Source organism: Cibotium barometz, chromosome 3, assembly GCF_041138505.1.
Source record: "Cibotium barometz isolate CiBa-2024 chromosome 3, ASM4113850v1, whole genome shotgun sequence".
In the NCBI taxonomy this organism is placed as follows: Eukaryota; Viridiplantae; Streptophyta; class Polypodiopsida; order Cyatheales; family Cibotiaceae; genus Cibotium; species Cibotium barometz.
The window spans coordinates 29,997,292-30,013,182 of NC_141048.1; the positions used below are offsets into that span (position 1 = coordinate 29,997,292).

The 15,891-nt window shown below is 43.8% G+C and overlaps 1 protein-coding gene across 1 annotated transcript in view; it reads left to right on the plus strand.

Moving 5' to 3' along the window:
- The window catches only part of LOC147639922 (Vacuolar sorting protein 39), a 70,978-nt gene extending 57,313 nt beyond the window's left edge, over positions 1-13,665 (plus strand). Inside the window, exons 13-15 of the mRNA XM_086775346.1 lie at positions 12,692-12,781; positions 12,935-13,105; positions 13,327-13,665. Coding sequence (XP_086631472.1) covers positions 12,692-12,781; positions 12,935-13,105; positions 13,327-13,407 — 342 coding nt within the window. The 3' untranslated portion in view covers positions 13,408-13,665. The remainder of the gene's footprint in view (positions 1-12,691; positions 12,782-12,934; positions 13,106-13,326) is intronic.
- The last annotated feature ends 2,226 nt before the right edge of the window (positions 13,666-15,891 follow it).

Sequence of the window (15,891 nt, forward strand, 5' to 3'; positions counted from 1 at the left end):
CAGGCACACGTATGCAGTTGGGCAGGCGGGCAGGCAGCCGGCCAGGCCTACGTAGGCAAGCGCCCACGCCTACGCAGACAGGCACCTAGGCCAGGCTGGCACCTAGGCCAGGTTGGCAGGCGCCCAGGCCTACGCCAGCTTGTGAAGTGTGTTTGAAAGCAAAGAATTACAAAAGATACTTGATTCGTTTCAAGATGTATTTCCTAAGGAACTGCCATTGGGTTTACCACCTGAAAGGGCAGTAGATCATCGTATTGACTTGATCCCTGGTGTCCATCTTGTCAGTATTCCACCTTACAGGATGAGCCAAGCTGAGGAAGATGAGTTGGCTAAACAACTCGAAGATTATTTGAGAATGGGCGAGATATGTCCAAGTAAATCACCTTGGGGTGCACCTGTGTTGCTTAGGAGAAATAAGGTCAACACCTGGAGAATGTGTATAGATTACAAGAGATTGAACAAGCTGACAATTAAGAACCATTATCCTCTCCCTAGATCAGATGACCTGATTGACCGGTTAGCAGGAACGAAATATTTCACGAAGATAGATTTACGTACTGGCTATCACCAGATACGTATTCATGAAAGGCATGTCGAAAGAACCGCCTTTGGGACTAGGTATGGCCATTACGAGTTTCTCGTATTACCTTTTGGGTTAACCAATGCTCCGGCCACTTTCCAGCAAATGATGAACGATCTTTTTCGTGAACATTTGGGGAAATTTGTGGTGGTGTTCCTGGATGATATTTTGATATATAGTTGTACTCTTGAGGATCATGTTAGACACCTCACGATTGTCTTATCTATTTTAAGACAGAATCGACTATATGCTAAGTTAAGTAAATGTGAGTTTTTTATGACAGACATCATTTACTTGGGACACAAGATCACTAGAGATGGATTGAGCATTGACTATGACCGAGTTCAGAAGGTTCTGGATTAGCCTATACCGCGAACAGTGAAACAACTTCGTTCTTTTCTCGGTTTTGTTATTTTTCTTCGGAAATCTGTGTGGGAGTACTCTCAGCTCACACTACCGATGACCGACTTATTGAAAGGTCGTGGACGTAAGTCAAATCAGCCTATCACTATCCTAGTCGGCCTTATGTTCTTGAAACTGATGCCAGTGACTATGCCATCGGGACTGCTCTATTTAAAGATGGTAGACCGGTTGCTTTTGAAAGTAAAAAGCTAGACGACACTCAATCTCGTTGGCCAACTCTTGAGAAGGAGCTTTATGCTGTGATTCATGCTCTCAAGGTTTGGAGACATTATTTATATGGCTCCAAGTTTATGGTATTGACTGATCATCAGTCAATCAAGTATGTGTGTGATGTGGATGATTTGAGAGGAAGGAAAGCTCGTTGGGCTGAGTTAATGCAAGATTTTGATTTTGAGATCCGTTATCAGAAAGAGTCCATGAATAGTGTTGCAGATGCGCTTAGTCGAATTAGAGGTGAATACTTTGTCGTTCACCGAGATTTCTACTGACTTATTTCAGTCATTGAGAGGGCTTTGCAGGACTGATAGTTATTTTGGTCCATTTTGGCAGAAGATCCAGGACGGGAGCTCATTGATTGACCAAGACTCAATGACTGAACAGCCTACCATTTAGGCTGAAAGAGGCCAGTGGATGATTCGGAATGGTTTACTATTCCGTAATGACAAAATTTGTGTACCACAGATCTCGGACATTAGGTCCAAGATTCTTAAGGAGTGTCACAACGCCCCTTCTGCTGGACACCCTGGGGTACACAGGACGTTATCATTAGTGAAACACACTTTTTATTGGCCAAAGATGAAAGGGTATGTAGAAGATTATGTTCTCAAGTGTCAAATTTGTCAAGTAAATAAAGTTGAACCCTTTAGACAGGCTGGGTTGTTGCATCCATTGCGAATCCCAGGTAATAAATGGGAAAGTATTTCCATGGATTTATTACCGGATTGCCAAGAACACATCAAGGCCACGATTCTATTTGGGTTGTGGTAGATCGCTTGACAAAAATGGCTAGATTTTTACCGACCCGAAAGACTAATACAGCTACGCAATTAGCACGGCAGTTTATCGAGCAATTGTTTAGACTATACGGGTTACCGCAAGACATAGTCAGTGATAGGGACTCTAAGTTTACGAGTGATTTTTGGAAACTTATTTTTGTGAAGTTGGAAACAACTTTGAATTTGAGTTCCTCAGATCATCCTCAATCTGATGGCCAGATTGAAAGAGTGAATCAGATTTTGGAGGATATGCTTCGGGCATATGTATCCAAAAGACAGTTTATGGGAGGATTATCTTCCTATGATAGAATTTGCTTATAACAGTACTAAGCATACGAGTACAGATTTTAGTCCTTTCATGCTTATGTATGGTTTTCAACCGAGATCACCTGTTATAGTGGGATTCTCAGGACTTTAGCATGATGCAGCACGTAATTTTTTGCCAGATATGCAAGAAATGTTACAAGTTGCGAAGGAATCTATTAGAAGTGCTCAAGACCGAGACAGATTTTATTCTAATAGACATCGTTTACCCATAGAGTTCTCTAAAGGAACGATGGTGTATTTACGAGTTCCGAAAGATTCTGGTCGGACCAGAGACAGCTAGGCAGACTACTACTAGCACTACCAAGACATAGGGAGATCTTACTTCAAACACCCGCACATCATTGCGGAGGAAGACAGTCCCAGTTGACTGACTTCTTCCAGAGATTGGCACCAGTAGCCCAGCCACACACACTGGGAGTGACATCTCAGCAAGCGGAGGAGATTCAAGCTAGGCAACGACCCAGACTAGCCGGCTATCAGACACCACGGCTACACCATAGAGAGATTGCGGCCATCCGGTCTCGACACCAGCAAGAGGTCTAGGAGCAGCTGGCACATTTTCGCTCTGATCCAGGACGCATGTTCCAGACATTTACGGCATCCTCAGATCGGATGTATGACATATTGTACCCAGACTATGGGACTGGATGGAGTTAGGAGTAGCTAACATATCATACTTGTATCACCCCTTTAGCATATAGAGATGCATTAGTAGCCCTAGTACTCCATCCACACCCTCTCGTTTGTACACCATTTTGAGTCCCCTATGGTCGTGTTGTCATACTTGTACATTTTATTCTCACTCCACATTTTCCTCTTGATGACTGGAGGAACATCATTGTACTACTTGTTTCTCATAGGCCAATTTTGGCCTTTTGCAGACGTTAATATATCTTTCTTTCTTTCTCCTTGCTGGCCGTACAGGTGGACAGTTTTCTCTCTCCTTGTTGGCCATACAAGTGGACAGTTTTTCTCTCTCCTTGCTGGCCGTACAGGTGCACAGATTTGAGAGCTTTTTTCTCGGGTTGTTTCTTGGAGAAATATGAGAGTCATGAGAGCTTTTCTAGGACTGTTTGAAGGAATCAGGGACTTATTTGAGAGCTCCTCTGGAGCTGAATTGAGGCTCCATTTTGGGATCTATTTTTGGCATGGAATTCGGGGCTGGTTTTGGCACCGTATCGGGCTGTTGTTCGAGGCTGATTTGCACTGGTTTATGGTCCTGATTGGTGCCTAGTTCTTGAACAAGTGTTTGTGGAGCTTTGCGGAAAATCGGTGCAGGATTGCACCCGCACCTTGGTTTGGTTGTAATCATTTATTCATTGGAATAAAGTTGTTCCTATGGGGGGCCGGCCATTCCGGCTCAGTGCAGTGTTTTGATATTGTTTATGGTTACTTCCGTTGTGTTTTTCATATCTTTGTTTGGCATCTGAAGTGTCTGTTTATTGCTCCAGAGACCTGTCTGGTTTCAGTAGCTAGTAGCTGCCATCTCTTTGTTAGCCTATCTTTGGCTTATGCCTCCTTTTCATTGAGGGAGGGATTGTTAGGGAAAGTCAACGTTATATATGAAGTGTGTGATGCGTGGGAACAACCCCTTGTAAAGATATCTATTGTGGAGGTTCCTTTGTGTGTGGAAACAGCCCCTTAAGATATATTGTCTCCTATAAAAGGACTATCATTTTATGTTTAATAATAACACATTAAGCAAGATGAAGCCTTTCATGCATTCTCGTTCTATTAGATTAGGATTATTATTATCAAGTCTATTATGCTTCTTTTTATGGTTAATGCCCAAACCCTAATGTGAATAGTGAACACTCACTTATGTATGTGGGTGGGTAAGGGTGTGTGAACCCACTCTTAGAGTGGTTACGATAATATCTAGATATTATACCTGTCTTACATAAGTAGTGACATCATTCAGATGAGCCTCTAGGCTCTCTCTCCATCACTCTCACTCTCTCTCTAACCATTGACTTCTTATATCCTCCAAGGACTAGCCATCTCGAATCCTAATACCTAAAGCTAACACTATACCTGTTGCCTTGCGAACTGCATCCCACAAAAATGATTTGACCACCTTATAATCAAGCTAACTACGAAGTTGCTCATGCACAAGAACGTAAGCAAGACACCCAAAGACATGCCTGTGAGCCACTAAGGGCTTCCTACCATTCCAAGCTTCATAAGGTGTCAATGTCTGTAAGGTGGGGCACTTGTTGAGTACATAAGTGGCGCACATAATGGCCTCCGACAAAAACTATGAGGCCAATCTTGCCCTTTCACCATGCATCGTGTCATCTCCATAAGAGGCATGTTTTTCCTCTCTGCAACACCGTTTTGCTGAGGTGTGTAAGGCACCGTGCATTGGTGTTTGATGTCTCTCTCAGACATGTATGCAATAAACTCTATTGACATATTCTTCCGCCCCCCTCTTCCTCCTCCCTTCCCCCCTTTGGTGGGGCACTTGTTGAGTACATAAGTGGCGCACATAATGGCCTCCGACAAAAAAGCCAATCTTGCCCTTTCACCATGCATCGTGTCATTTCCATAAGAGGCATGTTTTTCCTCTCTGTCACACCGTTTTGTTGAGGTGTGTAAGGCACTGTGCATTGGTGTTTGATGTCTCTCTCAGACATGTATGCAATAAACTCTATTGACATATTCTTCCACCTTCCCCTTGATCTTTTCCAAGGGTACCGACTTTGCATGCAAACACATTTTCAACCATGGAAAGAAAGTGTCTAAAGCATGTAAAATCCTCTAACTTTTACTTCAATGGATCACCCAAGCATGCCTTGAGTAGTCATCAATGAATGCCACAAAATAGAGGTATCCCCCAATATGTAGTGTCCTTTTAGGACCGCATACATCACTATGTATAAGTTGTAATTTTTGAACAGCTCTTAGTGATCCATCTTTCAGGAATGATCTCTTGCATTTTGCCCAAAATGCACCCCCCACATACATGTTTGTCAGGGGCCTCAAGATGTGGCAATTCTGACTACATCTGTTGCCTTCTAAGGGGCAACAGAGTGCCAAAATTCAAGCGACCAAAGCGGGCATGCCATAGATCTGCGTCACTCATAGCATGTGTGGCAGTAACTGAACATGCATCACGTGCCGATGTCTCATATCTATCCCTTGTAAAGACCATGGCATAGTGGCACAAAAGGAAGATTCTGTCTCCATCATTCCAATCATGAACTATACACCTGTTATCCAGAAATCTGACCTCTAGATCTCCTAGTAAAGGTAGAAACTAACAGTAAGTTCTTCTTGATGCCAGGTACAAACAATACATGTGAGAGAGTGATTATTCCACCATTCACATCAGCAAGCACAATCCTTAAACTCCTTTCGATGGATATGATGAGTTGTTCGCACATGTGATATTACCTCCTTGAGGAGTAGACTCAAGGAAGGAAAACAAACCACGCTGAGAAGTAATGTGTTGTGAATCTATTAGTGATAAGCATACATCATGTATAGAATGATCATAGTTACATTGCATACTAAAAGCCTGCAAACTAAACCACACTGAGAAGTAATGTGTTGTGAATCTATTAATGATACGCATACATCATGTATAGAAGGATCATAGTTACATTGCACACTAAAAGCCTAATCTTCATGTGCAAACTAGTTGATTCCTTCTCAGCACTGGGTGTTGATGCATCAACCACAGACATGCCTGAATCTTTCTTCTATTGCTTCTCGAGCCTTTTCTTGCATTGATTGATATAATGCCCTGGCTTCCGATAGTAATTACACTTGCCTTTCTTCTTAGGTTTCGCGCCCGCCTTCTCGACATCCTTACCAGAACACTGGGCTGAATCTGCCTTTGGCTTGTAGCCACCCTGTGAAGAAACTTTGCCTTTGCCTCTTTGACTAGCAGCAAAAGCCTGACCCCCAACACACAAGATAGACCTGTTTTGCCGTGATTGCTCTTCTTACAAGAGCATAGAAACCAACTCATCAAAAGTGAGGGCATTTGGATTGCCCTTCATGAGCTTGATAGTAGAAGAAAAACCGTGGTAAGTATCTGGCAATGCATTGAGGGCAGTAGGCAGCAAAGAACTACCCCAATAGATCTCATCAATGCTAGCAAGCTTCTCTCTGAAATCTTTGATCTTTGTCAAAAACGCATCCATCGAGTCTCCCTCATTCATATGCTCAAACTCCAATTGTTTGCGTAGACAGGCAACGCGTGCCTCATAAAGCCCTCGGTACAGCGATGCAAGCGCATCCCAAGACTTCTTAACAGTCTTGTGATGAACTTGGTATAGCACTACAAGCGCATCCCAAGACTCCTTGGCAGCCTTACATGAACGAATGTGCGGGATTATGCTCTGTTTTTCACAAACAATGCAAGCAACACATGTGCTTGTGCATCTCTACCATCCCATCTAACCTGCTCGAGTAGGAGCGGGTGCACTTGTGACATTAGTACCGAATTTTGCAGCCAATGCTCTTGGAGCTTGTTGTTGTGTAGCAACTTGTGCTACATTGGTGAGGCAGGGTGTGGTTCAGTGCCAACAATCACGTTCCAAAGCCCCTTTGCAACTAATGCATGCCTCATCATGTAAGACCATAGGGATAATTGGTCCCATCAAGCTTATCCTCAGCGAATAGCATACCAAATACATCGTTTTTGCTAGCCATTGTTTCATGGCAAACATATTATTTGATCCACACACTACAGGTGTCCAAGCACACTGCAAAGACAATGTCCACTGAATGCAACCTGTATGGAAACCTGTAAATGTATTGAAAAAGCAAGTGTATGGTTAAATGTTGGAATCTAAGCCTTAGGAGACCAGTCATGCGAAAACCCCCAATTTGCAAGTATTGATAAGGGTCCAATTTTGATGCAGAAACTCGAGGTGCTGACCCAGAAGCTTCAGAAAAACCAGTGCACAGGTGGGCTAAATTCTAGAGGTTCCCGAGTAAGGGGCTGAGCTTAGGCCACTGCTGCCATGTGCTGGCTAATTTCTTGTCATCTCCCCGCGCCGCCCCCACCCCCCCCCCCCCCCCCCCCCCCCCCCCCCCTCCACCCCCCCAAAAGGGCTGAGCTGAGCGGAAGTGGTAGTGTCGTGGGCTGCTGAAGCGTAAGCTAGGCTGGGCTGGGTGGTGGTTCTGTGGGAGCTAGTGTCGCCGGCTGCAGCTGAGCTGTGGGTGGGAGTAGAATGTGTCACAGCATGCAGCTTGCAGATGGCGCAGAGCACGAAAGTGACGGTGCAGATGATGTGGACAGCGGCTGCTCCAATAGCCAATGGAACCTGCTCTAATACCAAATGTTGGGCTAGGGTTTGGAGCAGCAGCTACACACACACAGACCCCAGGGGAGAGAGAGACAGAGTTATATTGACGTCTTCAAAAGACCCAAAGAGTCTATGAGACCAAAATGATGTATACAGTGTCCATGAAATCTCGTCATGGATGAAATAAGAAAAAGCAAAACAGTAAACTAAAACTGAAAAATGAAAGCTAAGATCTCAGACTTTGAGATTATACAAGATGAAACATCTAGATCCTACTATGCCAGGTATAGGGTACAATAAGTGATGGGATGTGGGAGAACTGAACAAAAACAGTCAATCAACCTTGTATGCCGGGCAAGGGCCCATCATGGGTGATACAAGAAGTTTAGAGACATCGATAGTCCGTTGTGAGGATGAGGCTGCTCGATGGCGGGCCAAGATCTCTTGAATCTGGGGCTGTTGAGCTGGAGGTGGCCAAGTTCCGACGGGACAAGGACGTCTAGCTCTCTGGAATCTGCATGCCCGATCTGATGTGACTTCCATGGGCATGGTGCAAGGGGGCCCTCTAGTATAGGCTCCCGTATCCATTGTGATGGGATATGGTGCCTCCCTATCCACCCCTCTAGGCTGGAAAAAACTGGTGATGGTAAGCTGAGAGGAGAACAATTGGGGGTGAGGATCTCCGAGTAGTGACTCTTTGTGTCAGCTGTGCTCTAGTAGGAAGAGTCCAAGGTACCTCTGATCTGGGTACTCCATGATCTGGGGTAAGGGTCCAAAGCCCTCTCTTAGTAGACATTGAAATCTCCCTCTGTTCTCATAGTAGACTCGGTACTAGCGAACATCGTGCTCCTCCGACTCAACCCCCGTGTGACAGAGTTGTCTTGTCCTCTGTGAGTCTCTATCCTTAGTCTATGGGATGATACCCTAAGCTGGCCAATGGCTGTCCTCATAGCATGGGACATGAAGGCATCGAGATAAGTTGGTCTCAGTATGAAACCTTCTGCTATGAATCTCATGAAATGATCTCTATAGTACTGCATCTTGGTAGGCTATGAGCCTACTGGTGTGATCCATGTGTTATGTGTGTATAGCCCAAGTAAATTGTATTGGTTAACCCGGTTATTATCCTCACATGTAAGCCTAATGTTTGGGGAATTTGGATCATACTGAAATGGAGGGAGCCAGTCCTCCATTTGTAGTCCATGTACCTGAAACAAGTGAGTCCATGTGCCTGAAACCAAGTGAGTACTGTGACATACCAAGATGAATGCTCTCCTTCGGCCGCTATCTGCAAGGATGATTGTAGTGCAAGTTGGGGGAGTCGAAGTGGATCCATATCCCTCACCCTATGTATATAAGTGACTCATGTATAAGTCATCTTGTGTGTGCGTGTGTGTAACCTTATTCATGTGTATGTGTGTGTGAACACCTACTTAGGTGTGAATATAGTGTGACATGTGACATGTGACATGTGTCATGTGTGTTTGTGAGTGTGATTTGTTTGGGTCAAAAGAAAAGGTTGTAAACCTACAAAAAGGCATGCACTTGCTGTAAGATCACATCAATCAAGTTTCACATTATTCAGTCGTGCAACTTTCTCTCTCCTAGAGCTTTATCACATTTCTCTCTCTACCCCTCTTTCTCTTTCTTCACATGCACCATGGACATCTTTCATCCACCATAGCTTTGGTTTTGTAGTAAATCCTAACCCCAGGGCCCAGGCCTACAAATGTTATCAGAGCGCTGGATTTTGTAGGGTTTGCTAAAATTTAGGTTTTTACAATTCTTAGGGTTCTGCCTTTGCTCTTCTCCTCAGCCATAAAATTCAAGATGCTGTTTACAGAGCTAGTTGGTGAACCCAGAGTTCGGAGAACCGTTTTGGCGGCTCCTATTTCCAAGTGTTCCATTGTTCCTCCACTCACATTTGTGTTTCGCTGGCTCATTTTTTCCCAAAGCTCCTCGCTTGAGGTGGATCCGAAGTAATGTAGTCTTCTTAATAGGGGAGCACTTTGCTGAGGAGGAGGTCGTTTGTTAGGATTGAACGCTTGGTGGGTTTGGGGAGGCTTGGTTTGATGCACTCTAGTTGAGTGTATTGTCGTTTCAAACAATTAGTCCATATCAGGTTTGCATCAAAGGTCTTGGGTGCTTCTGGATCAAGATTGAGGCTTGACATTTTGGAGAGTGGTATACCATCTACTCGGAGCTGATGTTGCTCCCATGTTTCTATGTTCTTAGTATTCCATGATGAGTTTCCATGGACAGTTTTGTATCACCCCAGTGAGATAGCTATATTTATGTTTTCTTTATGTTTTATTTTCCATTCCATGATGAGATATGCCATGGACGTTATTGTATCACTTTGGTCTCATAGGCCCATTGGGTCTTTAGTAGACGCTTAATATATCTTTCTTTCTTTCTTTCTCTCTGTGTGTGATATATTGATTCATGTTCTGCCCTCCCTATATTGCTGAGTGATTCTAGAAGAAGAAGAAAAAAGGGGAAAAAAAGAAAGAGATTAGGCAAGGTGATTCTTAGTATACCATATCACTCAACTATTTGCGTAAGCTGACTTTGAGCTAATTAGCTCTTAGTGTACATGCACCATTGATAAATTCTTTATCAGAGAAAAAAAGATTAATTTGCTTCAGACAGGGTGATTCTAAGCTAAGCTCTTATGAGAAGAGAATGATGATGGAATGTCCCGACATGGCAGCAGCCTACAAGGAATGTAATGCGGTGAGCTGAGGAGAGTGTGGTGAGTGGGACATAAGGGTCAAGATCCCAGCGGCGCTGATAGATGTTATCTATGTCCTGATGAAAGTGTACCTTTACGTAATGTGAGACGGGTTTAATAGAAGGCAGTGCCGGGAAAGTGCCAGAGATGGTGAAGAATAGGTAAGTATGATTGATGGGGGTGGAACAGTGAAGTTGTGGATATAAAGGCCAGGAATCCCATTAGATAGTCAATTGTACTAGAGCCTCCACCATGTGGGAAACAAGTAAGGGCTCCAGAAAAGTGCCACCTAGCCATGCTATTATAGATGATGAGCCCATGTGTACCTCCCATCTCCAGTAAAGATATGCTAAAGGTGGTATGCCCAAGATCGTTTAACACGGGTATCCACAGGTTCCAGCTCATGTAACAAGATGGGGTTTGCAAGGTCAAGGAGGTGGACCTGATGGCTCTCTGTTCAGCCATTGAAGTCTTTTAGGAGAAGTATGTTCCCTAACCTGGAATACTCTGCCCTTGTCATTATACAAGGGCAGGTATGGTGACTGTCCATTGGACTCTGCATATGAGGTTTTCTGTGGTGGAAAATAGCCAACTGCGATATGCACTAATCTGTCCCCTGGTAGGCATAACCTCATCTACATATAGCGGGGCTCATCTCTCATGACCGCTGGGAGAATCCTGGAGAGATGTGGTCTGACTCCTCCTGACCCCCGTACCCCTCCACAGGCTCTTGTCTCTTTTCAGTGTACTGACTCCCACTTGTATCCCGAGGCCTGTGGCAATCCTGTTGGGACTCCAATGGGTCTCTGTGTAGAAGATGTCCCTTCGCGTGAAGGTCTCTTCAAAGCCTCCAGGATCCGACCATAATGTATCATAACAGTTCCAAGTAGCCATCTTCAGTTGTGACATGGTCATAGACCCCGTGCCCGTATTTGGGTGATGCTTTGTGATAAATCACGTGTCCATCTTGATAGATGACCCAGTTCCCAGCTTTGTGTGCCACCATTACTTGTACCATCCTGACTTTCCTTTGCTCTACTTGCAATGGTGTGTGTCATGCCGTATGTATATCTGTGTGTGCCCCTGAGGGCAGCCCTTTTTTGCAAGAAGGTTTGACCGGATTGAGCATGCTTACACTTTAGGAAGGGAGACCTCTTTCTGCTCATATCCGTGCCGGCTTGCCAAGCATCATGATGTGTGTGTGCGCGTGCACGTGCGTGAGAGAGAGAGAGAGAGAGAGAGAGAGAGAGAGAGAGATGAAATGATGTATTAACGTCTCTAAGAGGCCATAGTGGCCTATGAGACCAAAACTGAGAGTACATCTGAAGTTGGTGTCTCATCAAAGAGAACAACTAAATGAGACTAAAAAGTACAATAAACTGATTGTCCTACAGTTATAAGAACAGAATTGTAAGACTCCGAGATGATACTGAGTAGAAAATACTGGAAAATATTGAAAAATGTATATCAGGTAGATCCATGTATGCTGATCAGTTGAAGTGTTGCCCTCTCCTTAGATCAAGTATCTCCGCCATGGGGCTGTCTAGAATGGAGAGGTCGTAGAAGCGAGGTAGGCGCCTCCGATGCCGAGCAATAATGGCTCTAATCTGGCGATGGTGAGGATGCCGTGGTCGGGATCCTGGTGGGCGTGGCCGACGAGCACGACATAAGATAAGTGCGTGCTCTATTAGTGGTGACTCCCTGGGAGCGTGGTCGGTGCCCTGATGGCCCAATGGAGGAGGTATCAGGAGGTGTGTGGGCTGGGTTGTTGGTGCTGGTGCCGAAGAAATCTGTCAGGGTCCTCTGTCTAGGTACATCATGGCTCGGCCTCCTGTCTGCCAAGAGGGTCTCTCTGTGTCTCCTGAGCTCAAGTAGAAACAATCCCAGGCATCTCTGATCCTCAAACTCCATGACCCTGCGTAACGGCCCAAAACCCTCTCGGAAGAGGCAGTGATATCTCCCTTGGATCTCATAATAGACTGTACATCGGCAAATGTAGTGTTCCTCTGTCTCTACCTCCTGGTAGCATAGCTGACAAATGCGGTCATCCACGATCTGATGCACATATCGCCGTGTCTCAATCCGCAGCTGGTGTGATGAGGTCCGGATCTGTCCAATGGCACAACGTATCCCATGTGATAGGTGTACATCCGTATCTCCATCCTCTGCCAACTGTATGGATGAGGTCAATGCCAATCGGGAGTACCTCTGCTGAGGGAGCTCCCATAGCCGCTGTAAAAAGGTAACTGCCTGGAATAGGGCCTCAGTTACTACTGGTGGGCACCCAGCTCAGCCCAAACAATCTCATGTGGTACTGAGAGAGAGAGAGAGAGAGATAGGCTCACCTTTGGTATGTATCTGACTGGCACAGGCATTGTCACCAGATATGCCTCTTCAACTTGCTTATGGAACCATCGCTCGGATAATCCGAACACGTGCGCATTTGCATCGGGAAGGACAGGTGACTTCTTTTTTTAATCTTCCCTGCTCATGCCCAAGTCTGGCTTTTAGTCTTCAAGTTTTTGTGATTCCAATTGGTTCTCTTGCTGCACTTCAATTAATAGCTGTCTCATGATTCAATTGCTGTGCCTTACGTTGGGTTTTGCGGATGCAGATTGTAAGGCACCTTAGCCGTGCTGAGAACTTTGAGGCTCGAATGTCAAGACTAGAACAGCGTGCCAGACACATGTGTATCACTGATCAGAGTTCATGTGGGTCATGCTTTTCGCGGTTTGGAACGAAGCTTTTTGCTCTCTATCCAAACGGCTCAGTTGTCTGTTACAAGGTCTCTCTCTCTCTCTCTCTCTCTCTCTCTCTCTCTCTCTGTGTGTGTGTGTGTGTGTATGTGTGCGCGTTTGTACATGCACAGGACTTGTACAGTAGGTGCACATTTCTGGAGTTTTGTGTGGTATCCACCAATGGCTAATCCATCTTTTTGACTTCAGAAATATAAGCATGCTCTCAATGAAAATCTGTTCTTTTTTTTTGTGTGGGTGTATGCTTCAGTGCTTTCGAAGTTCCGGGAGCAGTATTGATCCAGTAACTGGACACAATTTTGAAAAGGATCCTTGTTCCAGCACAAATTGATAGTTGGTAATCAGATCTCATGATCCTCCATAACATGTTATGGAGGTTTCTGAATGAATCAAACATGTAAGGATGTCTGGCTGAAAAGTTTTGTACTATAGCCTTGTATATGTCACATGGATTTTGAGACGATGCTCTCAAGCTGGTCCAAGCTTTCATCGCTGAGGGTGGTGACAGCATGATTTTTGGCCTCAAGAGTTTGAGGTCTTTACCCACAGAAGTAATAAAAACTGGCATGGCCATGGTATTCAAGATCCATTTGAAGCGTTGCAGTTGAGTTCACAAAAAAGTTTTGCTCACACAGAAGGAACATGCTAGTATTACATGGCCTTCAACATTAGCAGTGTTAGCATGGAAGTCCACGCAATAATCAGTGATTCCAGTTTAGGTTTTGCACAATTGTGTATCACTTCCAGGTGGAACCATATGTTGGGTATGGCATGTAGAGTACATATTTTGTACGAGTGTAGTATGGAACGTGGGGATTTTGTAAGCTAATAAAATATATGTATTTAAATATGAAATAAAAATCTAAATCATACAACCGTTGCGAGTTTCCACAAACAGTAAAACATCCATTGAGGTTTAAAATTTAACATGTCATGTTTACAGTCCATAATACTGGTGCATGCCAAGTACTTAACTATACTAATTAAGATGTAAAGATTCAAAAACTAACTTCAAGATTCAATCGTACATAAGAATGTACAAGCCAATTAGTCATCGTATGTCGTGTCCAAAATCTGGATGATCCACTTGTCATGCTTATAAATACTCCCAACATACAGCAAAGTATGAATCTAATAGAGACATTTATCGAACTCATCACTCATCATAATATGTAGAGGTACCAGCTCCAAAGGAACCAAATCTTTGTGTTATGCACATTGTTATTGCCCTTATGCTCGTTCATGGTCGGCATGCTTAGTAGCGATTCCACTTATAGGGGAGAGGCATGCATGTGATTGTGCTCTCGTCATGCATCCATCAATGCTCTCTAACTCTTTATGTAGTAGTATATACACCTTTTTCTCATTATGTATGTGGTCATGCTGAAGTCACCTGCTATCAATGCTCCTCTTTGTGGAGTAGACTAAAGAACTACTTCCTCATGTTACTCAACGTGGGCTTTCCTGGTCTCCAATGCCTATGAATGTTGCAATCTACAATCTAGGAACCCACTTCATTTAGTATTGACTCTTGTATTTAGTTGAACCATAAGTAACCGTTGTGAGCTACTACCAAATGGTGATTTTTTAAATTTGTTTTTACTAATAAAGTTAGACTCGTTTAGGTTTCTCGTCCTTCAAGGAGCAAATTAATCTAAAGTTGGGCCTACAGCAGTAAATGGGCCTTTCCAAGGGTGCTGTGCTTAGCCGATTTCTAATTTTTGTAAGAAAGAACGAGTGGGAACTCTAGTTCTTTTGGCAGAGCAATCTTAAGAAATTCAAAAATTAAGAGTGTCACAATCATAATTGAAACACAAATTTTTAAATTTTTATGGCTTCATGCAGCTGTCATGAACAGATGTGACACTTGTCAATGTCGTTTATTTATATAAATGTACATAGTTGTAGTTTGAACAGGTGTGACAATTGTCAATGTTGCCGTCCCATGGATGGAATGAGGTATCCATACCCATCTCTTCTTTACAAGATCAATGGTCTTTATCACCTTGCACATATTATTTTAAATATCATGCTTAGAAGTAAGTAGATTAAGCCTTTATCCTTCCATATTCAAGGCTACTTTAAATGTGTGTTTATGGTTTATGTGCGTGCACGAGTCTAGCTCTTTGTCTCCATAACAAGATGATGAAGGGGTCCAAGAGTGAACTTCTCCATATTAGTCACCCCAAGTAACACAGGTAATGCCTCTCCTCAAATCTGCCTATACGCTAGCTCTAGAGCTCCAGATCCTTTGACCAACTTGGCAGCCACAAATACACTGTTGTAAGTCTTAGAAGCTATTGAACATCTAAGGCAAGATGGATTTACACCAAAGACAGCTCTCTAGTTATTAATGGAAAGTTTGCCATGTAAAAACAACCTAAAGAATGGAATATCAAGTGTTCCTCCTAGAAGAGTGCCAATTGGAACGGTAACATGAGCCAACTTTTTTTAGAAGTTTTTTTTTTGAGGTGATGATGTGGCCACGTGAGCCTACATGGTGACGTGTACGTGGTAACATGAGCCTATGTGGTAATGTGGCGACGTGAGCCAACGTGATGGCATGGTGATGTGAGCAAACTTCCCTTTTTTTTAAAAAAAATGAGTGATGTCGCGACAACGTGAGCCTACTTTTTAAGGTTATGTGTAGGTGTTTGTGTATGTGGAAATTTTTCCTAGGGAGAGGTGTTTCAAAAAATTAGGAGAAGAATTTTAAAGGATCAGAGAGGGGGGGGATTAAAAGGGCCTAAGAAGGGTAGTTTATAGGGGGAGGGTTGAGTGTGCATGTGTAAGTGTGTAAGTGTGAGTCCACATG